This window comes from Pituophis catenifer, unplaced genomic scaffold (assembly GCF_029215685.1).
Source record: "Pituophis catenifer annectens isolate HBS135680 unplaced genomic scaffold, rPitCat1.0.hap2 SCAF_1, whole genome shotgun sequence".
In the NCBI taxonomy this organism is placed as follows: Eukaryota; Metazoa; Chordata; class Lepidosauria; order Squamata; family Colubridae; genus Pituophis; species Pituophis catenifer.
The window spans coordinates 90059637-90073572 of NW_027256881.1; the positions used below are offsets into that span (position 1 = coordinate 90059637).

The window sequence follows — 13936 nt, forward strand, 5'->3', positions numbered from 1 at the left end:
ATCGTCCAGTCTCCAACCTTCGCTTCGTTGCGAAGGTTGTTGAGAGTGTGGTAGCGTGACAGCTCCCCCAGTACCTGGATGAATCATCGTATCTGGATCCGTTCCAGTCGGGCTTCAGGCCTGGGTACAGCACGGAAACGGCATTGGTCGCGTTGGTTGATGATCTCTGGAGGGCTCGGGACAGGGGTTGTTCCTCTGTCCTGGTCCTATTAGACCTCTCAGCGGCTTTTGATATCATCAACCATGGTATCTTGCTGCACCGGCTAGTGGAGTTAGGGGTGGGGGGCACCGTCCTACGCTGGTTCTCCTCCTTTCTCTCTGACCGGTTGCAGTCCGTGTTGACAGGGGGGCAGAGGTCGACCCCGAGGCCCCTTGTATGCGGGGTGCCACAAGGGTCGGTCCTCTCACCCCTTCTGTTCAACATTTATGTGAAGCCGCTAGGTGAGATCATCCATGGTTTCGGGGTGAAGTACCATCAGTACGCTGATGATACTCAGCTGTACATCTCCACCCCGGACCACCCCAATGATGCCCTTGAAGTAATGTCCCGGAGGCCGTGCGGATCTGGATGGGGAGAAACAGACTCAGGCTCAACCCATCCAAGACCGAGTGGCTGTGGTTTCCGACATCTCGATATAATCAGTTGGTGCCATCACTGACTATTGGGGGCGAGTCATTGGCACCCACGGAGAGGGTTCGCAACTTGGGTGTCCTCCTGGACTCATGGCTGTCTTTAGAAGAGCACATGACGGCCGTGGCCAGGGGGACTTTTTATCAGGTCCGCCTGATTTGCCAGTTGCGTCCCTTTCTGGATCGGGACTCGTTAAATATGGTCACTCATGCTCTCGTTACTTCCTGCTTGGACTACTGCAATGGGGCTCCCCTTGAGGAGCACCTGGAGGCTCCAGCTGTTCCAGAATGCGGCCGCGCAGGTGGTTATGGGAGCGACGTGGCGCTCCCATGTGACCCCTCTCCTGTGCGAGCTGCACTGGCTCCTGGTGGTCTTCCGGGTGCGCTTCAAGGTGTTGGTTACCACCTTTAGAGTGCTCCATGGCATCGGACCGGGGTATATATGAGACCGCCTTCTGCTACCAATAGCCTCTCACCGACCAGTACGCTCCCATAGAGAGGGGCTCCTCAGGGTGCCGTCGGCCAAATAGTGTCGACTGGTGGCCCCCAGGGGGAGAGCCTTCTCTGTGGGGGCACTACCATCTGGAACGAACTCCCCCCGGAGATACGGAGGATCCCGGACCTGCGCACGTTTCGTCATGCTCTCAAAACTTTTCTATTTCAGCAGGCTGGCCTGGCCTAACTCTCCTCTTTTAAATTTTTAATTCGTGATTTTATAAATTGGGTGTTTTAATCTGTGTTTCAGCCAAAATATTTAATAATTTTAAGGGATTTTTTAATATTTGTAGTATCTGTATTTTATCTTGGCTGTTCACCGCCCTGAGTCCTTCGGGAGTAGGGCGGTATAGAAATTTTATTATTATTATTATTATTATTATTATTATTATTATTATTATTATTATTATTATTATTAATAATAATAATAATAATAATAATAATAATAATAATAATAATAATCAGATGTTGAAAACTGTTGGATCCTGGAACCATGAGCACTTTATAACTAATGTCATTAGATGCCTCTTTAGACCTTGCCAAAATTTCAAGCAGAATTTATTTATTTATTATTTTATTTATTTTGTCAAATACATATTAGATAATATATGTAAGTATAAGCATGAACTGAATACATAAAATAGATAGGAAATATTAGGACAGGGATGGTAGGCACGCTGGTGCTCTTATGCATGCCCCTTACAGACCTCTTAGGTGAGGTCAACAATAGACAGTCTTAGGTTAAAATTTGGGGGGATTTGGGATAAAACCACAGAGTCTGGTAGTGCATTCCAGACATTAACAAATCTGTTACTGAACTCTGTTACCTTTTCACTCCTGGGGAAAGGATATTGCAAAATCTCCATTCCCTCCCCACTCTGGGGCCAGGCAGAGGTGGTATTTGCCAGTTCTCCGAACTACTCAAAGTTTTCCTCTACCGGTTCTCCAAAACCTGTCAGAACCTGCTGGATTTCACCCTGGACTCAACTTCCCCCACCATACAGACACACACAAAAGTGACTCTGGTGAGAAGGGAAGGTTAAGTGCCCTCTCCATTTACTAAAATCTAGTTATGTACTGGCTTAACAGGCCCCCTATAACATTTTCTATTATCTCTGGTATTTTTTTTGAAAAAGTTATGCTGATCTGATCTGATTGTGGAATACAAAGTAATTGGTTGACTTTTTCTACCAAGTGTCTTTGAAACCTGAATGGGGAATTCCCAGTTACAGTGTCAGGTAGATCAAACTGACTTCATTTCAGGAACTGAATGCTGCCTCTGTCTCTTCTAATATGTTTCTTAATAAAGATAATTCTACTTTCAGGAAGTTTGGGTACAAAGGATGTAATGTGGTAATTACTGCATTTTGCAATATACTCTTCTCTTAGAGTAGCTGGTGATGTAACAGATAAATTGTCACTCATCAAATAGCTCCATCCCTCCCTTCTTATTAAGATATACAGACCTCCCATTTGGTTTCAGTCTGAGCCAGAATTAGGCTCTGTAAGCATGGCTGCCTTCCAGCCTCACCTTTGGGTTGTCTTCCTGACTGGGGTTATTGTTGGGGCCTCTGCTGTGGAAACATTCCTTGCTGCCGTCTATGAGCATGCTGTTATACTTACAGGACCCACACCAAAACTTGTCTCTTCAGAAGAAGCCCTGAATTTAATGAAGAAAAATCTAGACATCTTAGAAGAAGCCATCAAAACAGCTGCTGAACAGGTAAAACGCACGCAGGAATAGTAAATTCCATCTTCTTTGTACTTGGAAGCTGTGGAATCTCTTCACTGAACTGGCATTCTTCTTCTTTTCTTTTTGTAGGGAGCCCGTATCATTGTGACCTCTGAAGATGGCATTTATGGGTGGGTCTTTACTCGGGAAACAGTTTATCCTTATCTTGAGGATATACCAGATCCTGAAGTAAACTGGATTCCGTGCAATGATCCAGAAAGGTAATCTCATCAAATCTAAGTAGAATCTCCTTGAAGGTGAAGAGCCACTTTGGCTAGTGTGATGGGTAGAGAAAATGGTATTCAGCCGGTTCGTACCAATTCAGGTGAACCCACATGCTCTGGCTCTATGACGTCCTATTTAGGCATGTTTTTCAGGCCAGGCGCATGTACGGAAAGCATGTGAGCAAGCAATGCATGGAAGGTCGGGTAGATGCGCGGAAGGCATGCACGGGAGGCAAACTGGTGGTAAAACTTGGAAACCCACCGCTGATGTGTAGCATATAAATTTAATATATAGGCTCAGTACACAAAGTAGTATAATGAGTCTCAGTTACTTATAAGCACACTTCTCCATTCTTATAGTGAACTAACAGTCGGTTTTTCTAATGCTCTTGTATGTACACAACAGTGATTCCAATTTGTATTTTTACTGTAAAGGCAGAATTATAGCTGCTTGGATAATTAAGAATAGCCATACAACTTTATTTACCTCATATATAAAATATTTTATTATGTTTTACTTGAATTTTGTTTGAGTAAGATTGCACATGCAATTAGGAAATGCTGTTAAAATGTGAGTTTTCAAGTGATTCCCAGTGAAATTTGATTTCTCATTTAAAAAAAAAATTCTTTCTGTATTTAAATTTATTAAAGCTGGTTTCTTTGGGAAGTATATTGCCATAAGTAAACAAGTCTCTGAGAGAAAATGTTCATACACATTTTGCAGATTTCTTTTATTATTTTATGTGGAGAATTATGGAGTTCTAAAAATATTGTATCAGACTGAATTGATAAGCAGTCATAAACTTGTCTGCCCAGATTTCTGTCACTGGGTGGCAGTATGGCAATAGCTTTTTCCATGTAATATATTCATATTTTAAATCCCTTAGTTTACTGCACTTTTGTATATCTGAGAACATAATTCTCTGTAAAAAATCAAGTTAATTTCCTTTGGGGGAGTGCTGCCCTGAATATTATGGCCCAAGCAGATACAGTGCTAAAAGGTTTTCTGAACAAACAACATTCCTCTCTTGGTGGAATTCACCTTCAACCTGCTCTATCCCACCCAGCCTGTAGACACCAGATCAAGAGTCCACTGGACTTCTGGACTGGCTCTGGGTTGAAATATGTGGATATTATCAGCAGAGATGTCAGCCCCACTAGGTAGACTAAATTATAAAACCAACTCCACAGGAAAGCTTAGGATACTTGAATTGAGACTGGTTATAACAATAGAATCTTGGAAATCTAATCAATCTATACCACCTCTCTCTTCTTACACTCCAGTGAAGTGGTGGGTGTCTGTCTGCACAATTTCCAAATACCATCTGGACATTTTGATGAAAAATATTTCATCCCCCTTTGGCTAAGCAACAGCTTCCTATATAGCTTCAAGATTATCTTCATTACTTTCTATACTACTGATTCAATCCAAAGCAACGGGTAGCCTCTTCCAACAATTTTATGCAAAAGTTAAAGGGATGTTATAATATTAGTTAACTCTAGAATTCTGGTCAGCTGTGACCTGACCAGAGGCCAAGTGTCACCCAGAAGAATGGGTCTTGTAACTCTCAGAATTCCTCCATCAGGATAGCCTGACTAGAAATTCTCAGAATTGCCAATCTAGAACTACTGGCAAATTAATGCAATGTTTCACCATCTTAATTTTAGTATGTAGAATAAATGTATACACTGCAAAAGAATATACAAGCCCCAATCTTGATATATATTATGAAGACGCAAACGGTTATACAAAATATGAACCAGCCACAGGTAATAAATTTGCCTCTTCTTCTGGGGTCACTTTTCTAGCCACCATTGATATACTGATAGTAAGACGTCCATATATAATTTTTGCTTAAGATTTCCTTGAAAATATGTTATTCGTTTGTTCCTACTCAAAAAAAAAAAAGAGAGAGATCTCTTTAAGGCTGTTAATACTTCTGAACAAAGGGATCTGCAGAATCAGAGATTTCATCCAAACAAAAATCAGCAATTGCATGACACAAGCTCCAGCCCTTTCATCCAGGCATGCAATATCAAGATGCAAAATGCATTTTACCAAGCTAGTATCTGTGCACTGTGGATCGATCTGCCAGATTTCTAGTTCCTAGATACTGCCTTTCTCATTCAGTTCTTCCTTTCCATTTTAGGTTTGGATTTAACCCAGTGCAGAAAAGGCTTAGTTGCATGGCAAAGAATTATGGCATCTATGTGGTTGCCAACATGGGCGACAAGAAACCGTGCAACTCCAGTGATCCAAAGTGTCCCAGGGATGGTCGCTATCAGTACAATACCAATGTTGTTTATGATTCAGAAGGAAAGTTTCTGGCCCGTTATCACAAGGTAACTATTATTAGGATGACTAATATAGGCTTCAAATGTTGTAATGTCCATTAGTTGCTGTCTAAACATGGTAGCGCTATCAGTCAGACAGTCCTCTGTGTAAACACGGTACAAAATATAAAGTAATGCTGCTGTATTTGAATTAAAAGAAACATATACTCTCACCTGACTTTTCCATAAGAGCTTCAAGGAGCAAGGATTGCTCCAAGTGCTACTTGAAGCATGAAACATTCAGGGGTTCATCTCTTTGTTTTGAGAATATAAAATCCAGTTATTATCAATAACTTAGTTTTTCCTGATTGTTTCTTTTGTAACCTTGTAAAGGAAAGCAATAAAGTACAGATATGTAATAGAAAAACATCAGCATCACATGTGTTCATCCCTGTTTTTATGGAATATTTTTCTTCTAATGATATAAATTGTCTTTATCTCTGTCTCTCTCCACCCCCACCCCCCCTTTTATAAACAGTACAATCTTTTTGCCTCCGAAATCCACTTCAATTTTGCAAAGGAGCCACAGTTTGTCAACTTCAACACCTCCTTTGGGAAGTTTGGCGTTTTCACTTGTGCTGATATGCTTAACTTTCGTGAACCTGCCGTCTCATTGGTGGAAAAATTCAAAGTGGACACCATCCTTTTTCCAACTGCTTGGTTAAATACTCTACCCCTTCTGTCTGCTGTTCAATATTACTCAGCCTGGGCAATGGGAATGCGTGTGAATATCCTTGCAGCTAATATACACAAACCCAGTTTGGACATTACTGGTAATTACAACCTTTCTATACTTGGTTTAAAATTAGATCTTAATATGTATCATGCATATAAATGAATGCATACTAACAACTGGCTTAATACCTCACAGAAAATCATAAGGTGGTTTGTTTGTCTTACTTGACATGTTGTGTGGCCTTGGCTTTAATGCTTTGGAACCATAGTTCATGGCTAAGCATGTAATGAGAATCTATCCAACTGTTGTGATTTATTGAGGCTGATCAACATGTATAAAGTAAGCATATAATGTATAGGCAAACACAGTGGAAAATAAAATTTATTATTGCTGCTGAGCATTCTAAGGTCGGTAAAATGAGGACCGGGGGCAACAGGCTAACTCTGCAAAACCACTTAGAAAGGACTTCAAAGCACTATGAAGCAGTATATAAGTCTAAGTGCTATAGCTATTGCTATTTTAATGATGAGAGATGGTGTATTATATTTGATTTCTTGCCAGGTTTTCATTGCTTTCAATGTGCTTAGTTTTATAGTTTTAATATGGCCATTATGCTGTTTTAACTTCTGATTGGAAGACGCACAGAGTTGGTTATTAGATGGGTGGCTGTATAAATGTTTTAAATAAATAAAATATAGCAAAACATTGAAATGGGAATATAGCAACTTGGAAGTGACTCAGCATAATACTAGAGAGACCATGTTGACAGAATGACCATGTTGACAGAATGTAAAGAATAAAAAGGGAAGTGAGTCAGCACAATGGGGACAAAGTCAGAAGAACATAGAGAGGGAGGAACTGGAAGAAAAAGGCTTAAATTTTGTTTTATAAAACTCTGCTTGATTGTTAAATAATTGCATTTAAAATTGCTCTACCCAAATGTAAATTAGGTATAAATATGCCAAGGTGGTTTTGGTGTCAAAACTTAAAGTAATTCAGTCATCCAGGGAGAAACAATCTCCTGTTGGCTCCAACTCCAACTAAGGAATCTTGGTGGAGCAGCAGACTAAAGCGCTGTTAAATAGCACTTAGTTGCCAGCTGCCTGCAATTACTGCAAGTTCGAATCTCACCAGGCTTAAAGGTTGACTCAGCCTTCCATCCTTCTGAGGTAGGTAAAAAGAGGACCCGGATTGTGGGGGCAATAAGCTGACTTTGTATAAAAAAGAGCACTGCTTAGGGGGGGCCAAAAGCCCTACTAAGCAGGTATATACAAAAGTATGAAGGCTATTGCTTAACGCATTGTAAGCCGCCCTGAGTCTCCGGAGAAGGACAGCATATAAATCGAACCAATAAATAAATAAATAAATAAATAAATAAATAAATAAATAAATAAATAAATAAACTCTTAATTCATTATTTGTTTTAGATAGGGCAATTGCATAAACCTAAAAAGAGGCATCATACAAACCAGGTGTGAAATCCAGCAGGTTCTGACAGGTTCTGGAGAACTGGTAGCGGAAATTTTGAGTAGTTCAGAGAACTGAACTACTAAGGTGGATTGCATCACCTTAGCAACAGACTTTCTGGCCCCATCTTCTGTCAGTAAGTGAGGACTACCTCTATTCCTTTTGCTATTCCTTCTCTGAGGGACACCAAGAAGCCCCTTCAGGTGCAGGATAAAGCTGAACAGTTGTTTAAGAAACAGATTTCTGAACTGATCAGGGTTAGAATTTCGAATCATCCATGTAAGAAATCCAGGCCTCTTGTATTCACTCACCAGGGATGAATCTGGCTTTGTTTCAGGTTCTGCAAAATTTTCATAAGCCAGTTTCTAGCAAGAACTTGACAAGCTGCATTCCATTACAGTTGTGATCTACCAGTAGAACAATGAACAGATCTGTCCATCTATTTTGTCTTCACAGGGAGTGGCATTTTTACACCCAATGGCCCAAAGGCATATCACTTTGATATGGAAAGCCAGAATGGCAAACTCTTGGTCGCAGAAATTGAGGCACGTCCCCGTCTTTCTCCCACCTACCCTCCACCTTTCAACTGGAGCTTGTATGCATCAGGGCTTCAACATTTCTCACCAGAGAGCCCAGTATTTCACAGCAGTATCTATTTTGATGATTTCACCTTTACAGAACTCTTGCAAGAGGCAGGAAACTATACCGTCTGCCAGAAAAACCTGTGCTGTTATTTGAACTACAGTATGGCAGAAAAACAAGAGGATGAATTTTATGCTTTGGGTGTTTTTGATGGGCTTCATGTGATTGAAGGAGAATATTATTTGCAGGTAAAGGACTTGATGAGGCATGATGGGTTGTGGGACTTTCGTGTATGGAAGGGAGAAGAGCAGGGATCCATATCTCAACTGGAGCAGGTTATTGTTCTGACTAAGGCATGTTGGCAACAGTTAGATTTCCAGTTAAACTCTCCTTCTTGCCGGCATCTTTTACCACAGCGGAAGGCAGCAGGCTATTTAGAAAGTCAGCAAAAGCCAAAAGGCATATAAATAGCTTTGACATTCAGCGTCAGTATTGGATGCCTGAAACATCTGCTTCATTGCTTCAGGATATGCCTGACCTGAATAAAATACTTTCTACTGAATGGAAGTGGGTGGGGTGGGGAAACTTTCCATGATAAAGTACTTTCTATGAATTGAAGGGGAAAAAAACTTTCAGCGTGACAAAGCCGTCAGGGCTACATACGCACAAACAACACAAATAAGACTATTCTTCCGTCTTTTCGCCATTCTTATTTATTTACCAAATTTGTATAGCTGTCAAAAGTGACTCTTGACAGCATATAACAATCAGATGAAACACACACACACACACACACATTAAGAAATAAATAGTATAAAAAACAAATATAAAACCCCACTAGGCAAACAGAGGATAAAAATGACCACCTCAACAATGGAACCATTTAAGCAATTTTCTGGTTCCCTGGGAGCCTCAGGCCTGGTGACATAACTAGGTCTTGAGGATTTTCCGAAATGATGAGCTGGGCTGATATAATTGGGAAGAGGTGATCCCTCAGATAACTGGGTCCCATGCCAAGATGGGCTTTAAAGGTTAAGACCAACACCTTGAATTGGGCCTGGAAGCAAACTGACAACCAATGCAGCTCACAGAACTGGAGTGTAACATGTGATGTTCTGGAAACACACATATTTTAGTTATTTTTTAAAAAATTTTGATTTATATGCCGCCCTTCTCTGGAGACTCAGGGCGGCTTACAATGCGTTAAGCAATAGCCTTCATACTTTTGTATATTTATACAAAGTCAGCTTATTGCCCCCACAAACTGGGTCCTCATTTTACCTACCTTATAGAAAGGATGGAAGGCTGAGTCAACCTTGAGCCTGGTGAAATTCGAACTTGCAGTAATTGCAGACAGCTGGTGTTAATCACAATGCTTTTAGTCTGAGCCATTCTATGAGATGATTATATAAAAGAGTGATGTATGACAGTTCTCATAGAACAATCCTTTTCTAGGAAAAGGACTGAAATTAAAAAATGAACTATTCCTAATAGCTTCATTATATCTAAAAGAATAGGGACCCTGAAAAGACTTGCTAGAGGAATATGGCGTACAACTTTTAAAGGACAGATTACAAAAATAATATTGAAGGGCTTGCGCTAAGAGTTATTTGCTCTTTCACTCTTTTTTTTTTTTTTTTTAGTTTTAGCAACCTCCTGAAAATAGAGTACTCTATATTGCTTGAGGTTGTATAAATCCACCCAGGAATCTTTTCAGCTGAAGAAATGGCAATAAAAACAATTTTAATGCATAAGTGTTTAGTAGTAGTGTAGATTGTTCCAGCTGTTGCGGACAGCATGGGCTGTTATTCTTCATTTTGGTCGACCTGATTCCTTTTTTCTCCCCTCTGACTGTAGATCTGCACACTCCTGAAGTGTAACAGCACAGAGCTGAAATCATGTGGCCAGCGAGTTGATACTGCTGTTACCAGGTTCAATTTCTTTTCCCTCAGTGGCTCATTTAACACTAATTATGTGTTTCCTGAAGTGCTACTCAGTGGGACCCAACTGGCTCCTGGAGAATTTAAGGTAAGTTTCTAAACTTCAGCAAGCATATTGACTTCTTGAGATATTTTTAGGTTAACAAATAAGCCACTTGAAAAATACATACGCAGTTACAAGAATAGTGTTGTGATTATGTTAAAAGCATATCTGCAATTTCACTAGTCTCTATGGAACAGAACAGAACAGAACAGAATTGGGAAGTCTTCTAGTCCAACCCCCTGCTCAGGCAGGAAACCCTATACCATTTCAGACAAATGGTTGTCCAATCTCTTCTTAAAAGCCTCCAGTGTCCAAGCACCCACAACTTCTGGTGGCAAGTTGTTCCACAGATTAATTGTTCAAACTGTCAGGAAATTCTTCTTAGTTCTAGGTTGCTTCTCTCCTTGATTAGTTTCCATCCATTGCTTCTTGGCAACCATTTTTTTCTAATATCATTAGTTGACGACTCTGCTCTGTGATTCATCCAATATACTATTTTCCCTCAGTGAAGAAGACTTGCACCCATTATATCCAGCAAGTAACCACTGGAAAACCAATAGTGTGTTATGACCCAGATTGTCTAGGCAGCAGCAGACTTCAATAGAGTCCTTTATTGCTCTGTTAAATTCCACAACAAACAGCCCTACAACGGCCCCGGTAAGGCTTCACCCCAAACTTCCCTGAAGGCAGCCACAAACAAAAGCCAGCAAGCAACAAAAACCAATTCCCGATGGCAAAGACAAGCTGCAAGTTCATGGTACGAGGTCCAGAGTCAAGGTCCACAGGGCAAGACAAGTCGACAAGGCAAAGGCACAAGGCAAGGCACTAGCAGAAACATGAGTCAAGGCTGAGTTTTTCCAAGACTGGGGGAGTGCATGCCAAAGTAAACAATTGTTCCCAACGAAGACTATCTCCCCCCACCCCCCGGCCTCTGCTTAAGTCAACTCTAGCCAGGTATTCCTTGTGAGGAGGGGCAGGGAGACCTCCCGAGCAGCTTGCAGACTTCCTTTGTAATTGTTCCTCATCAGAGGGATCTGCTGTCTCTCATCACCATTGCCTGTCTGCAGCAGATTCCCTCCCCCCCTCCCCATGTCTGTGAGGGCAGGAAGCTCCTGTCTGGTCAACCCACCTCTCCCAATGCCTGAGGGCAGGGGTGAAATCTAAACTTTGTTACTACCGGTTCTGTGGGCGTGGTTTGATGGTGGTGGGGTAATGTGACTGGGTGGGCATGGCCAATTTTTTTTTTTTTTTTACTTTTAAAACCATTTTTTCTACAACCTCTTTGGCTAAGAGGTTGTAAAAAAATGTTTTCAAAAGGCTCTGAGGATCCCAGCTGAGTTCCCTGATTGGCAGAGGCTTTTTGAAAAAAGCCTCTGCCTATCAGGGAACTCAGCTGGGATCGTCAGAGCATTTAAAAGAAAAAAACCCTTGTTTTCTGATCAGGGAACTCAGCTTGGATCCTCAGAGCATTTAAAAGAAAACAAGGGGTATTTTTTCTTTTAAATGCCTTTGACGAGCCGCGTGATCATCAGAGGCTTTTTAAAAAAACTTTTAAAAGCATTTTTTCTGCCGAAGTTGTAGAAAAAATGCTTTTAAAAGTGAAAAAAAAAGCCTCTGATGATGTGCGGCTCAGCTGGGCATGGGGGGTGGGTGGGGATTTTTGCTACCAGTTCTCTGAACCACCCGCCTCCATTGCTACCGGATCAAGTGATCCGTTCCCAACATTTCACCCCTGCCTGAGGGGCCTGGGACAGCATCACCTTTATCCCCTGACCTCTCCAAACATTCTAGAGGAGATGTGCCATCCCCATTGGATGGTCCTGGTTTCAACTCCTCCTTCTCCTCTGAACTGGGATCTATATGACAGTGGTAGGTGAAGAACAGCTTTTGCTGGAAGTGCTGAGGGTTTCATCTAAAGCAGGCTACATTAGACTGGACTAGCACATTGACCTCCCATGCCTGTTCTCTATGGTTGTGTACTAAATTATTCAGCCACGAAAGACAAACTGAGTCCCTGTGTTCTTTATTTCTAAGCTTATAATAAAGAGAGAAGGACGCGGTAGGTCAGTGGCTAAGAAGCTGAGCTTGTCGATTGAAAGGTCGGCAGTTCAGCAGTTTGAATCCCTAGTGCTGTGTGATGGGGTGAGCTCCTGTTACTTGTCCCAGCTTCTGCCAACCTAGCAGTTCGAAAGCATGTAAAAAATGCAAGTAGAAAAATAGGGAAGGAAACAGTGTTCCATGTCCCTTTGGTATTTAGCCGTGCCGGCCACATGACCACGGAAATGTCTTTGGACACTGCTGGCTCTTCGGCTTTGAAACGGAGATGAGCACCGCCCCCTAGAATTGGGAACAACTAGTACATATGTGTGAGGGGAACCTTTACCTTTACCTTTTTGTAATAAAGAGAAGGTTTGACCATGTCCTGCTAGAAGACACTTCTGTTGCCATCTAGGGTCCATGCTATAGTTTAGGCCCATACTGAGAATCAAAGAGTAAACCCCTGTACCTCAAGTCTGTCTTCATATTTGAACGAGTTCTAACCCTTGTCCACTATGTGCTTATACTGTAATTTGTGACAAAACAGCGCTGCCAAACATCACCTATAATTCTGGCCCCAAAAGTATCAGGAATATGAATCATAGAGGCCTCGAAACAAACCAGACCATTTCCCCTCCAAGATCAGCGAGTAACCAGATGTTATCTTTATTTAGAACAGGCAACAGTAGAGATTGATGAAACTGGATTGTTTTGTCAGATAGCAAGCTGCATAAGGCAAAAAATAAATAAAAAATCCTGATTGGAAGCTGCTATGCTTAATTTTCAGCGATTAAGCTGTCTGTATTCTCAAGCATATTCCTTCTCCAATAAAAGTTTTGCACATGTGATTTTTAAATGTATACTTTTTTTTACCTCCAGGTTTTGCCTGATGGACAGATGATAAGTGAGAAAGGCCTGTCAAAACCACTTTTAGTGGCAGCTCTTTTTGGAAGATGGTATGAAAAAGACTCTCCACATCCTACCTCCACCGCACCATGAACCAGGCCTTCATGATTTACTTTCCTTTCATGTGGACGATATTCCACAGTAATGGTGATGCGCGAGCTATTCTGGGACGAGGTTCTCTTTTTTTGCGGTTGCACTATAACGCCATTTAGTTTCACTTACATAACATGAACTAAACTTATGCGTGGGCAATACAAATAGTATATTTTCAGAAATTTAAATGGTCATGGGGAATTTTATAAAAACCTAATGAAAATGTTTTTAAATAATGCTATGAAAATTTTTTAAAAAGTCAATTAAATTAAAAAACAGAAAAGTGCTTCAGTATCGGACAAAACCCCACCGCCCACCATGAAAGCTGGAACCCCCACTAGTGGGCGGTAGGGACCAGGTTGACTACCACTGGTTTAGAAATTTGTTTTCTCTCATATCTAATCAATGCCTTATTTATTTATCTTTCTGACCCATATATATTAAAATGTATGTATCATTTGTTTCTCTGCCCTATCTTGAACCCCTTTAATAAAATGCTTTTCGCTTCTCCCAAAATATTTGTGGTTCTTTTTGTCAGTGGTGAGGGGACTCTTCTTCTCCTCCTCTTCCTCGCTCCATTCATAGCATCAACCATCATCACAGGTAGAGTCAATATTTTACTTGCTGTACGCAAATCATTATTGCATTATGTGCCAATTCTCAAACCAACATCAATTCTTAAATAGCTTTCACAAAAGTTAATCACTTTTTTCCCATAATAGCAATAGCACTTAGACTTTGTATACCATTTTACAGTGCTTTTACAATCCTCTCTAA

The 13936-nt window shown here is 41.0% G+C and overlaps 1 protein-coding gene across 1 annotated transcript; it reads left to right on the plus strand.

Moving 5' to 3' along the window:
• Positions 1-2628: 2628 nt before the first annotated feature.
• LOC139323256 (pantetheinase-like) lies at positions 2629-13669 on the plus strand. The gene is made up of 7 exons (XM_070952539.1): positions 2629-2848; positions 2948-3078; positions 5232-5424; positions 5894-6188; positions 8015-8388; positions 9998-10168; positions 13040-13669. Exons 1-7 carry the CDS (start codon positions 2636-2638, stop codon positions 13157-13159), a joined length of 1497 nt encoding a protein of 498 aa, XP_070808640.1. The 5' UTR covers positions 2629-2635; the 3' UTR covers positions 13160-13669.
• Positions 13670-13936: the final 267 nt, after the last annotated feature.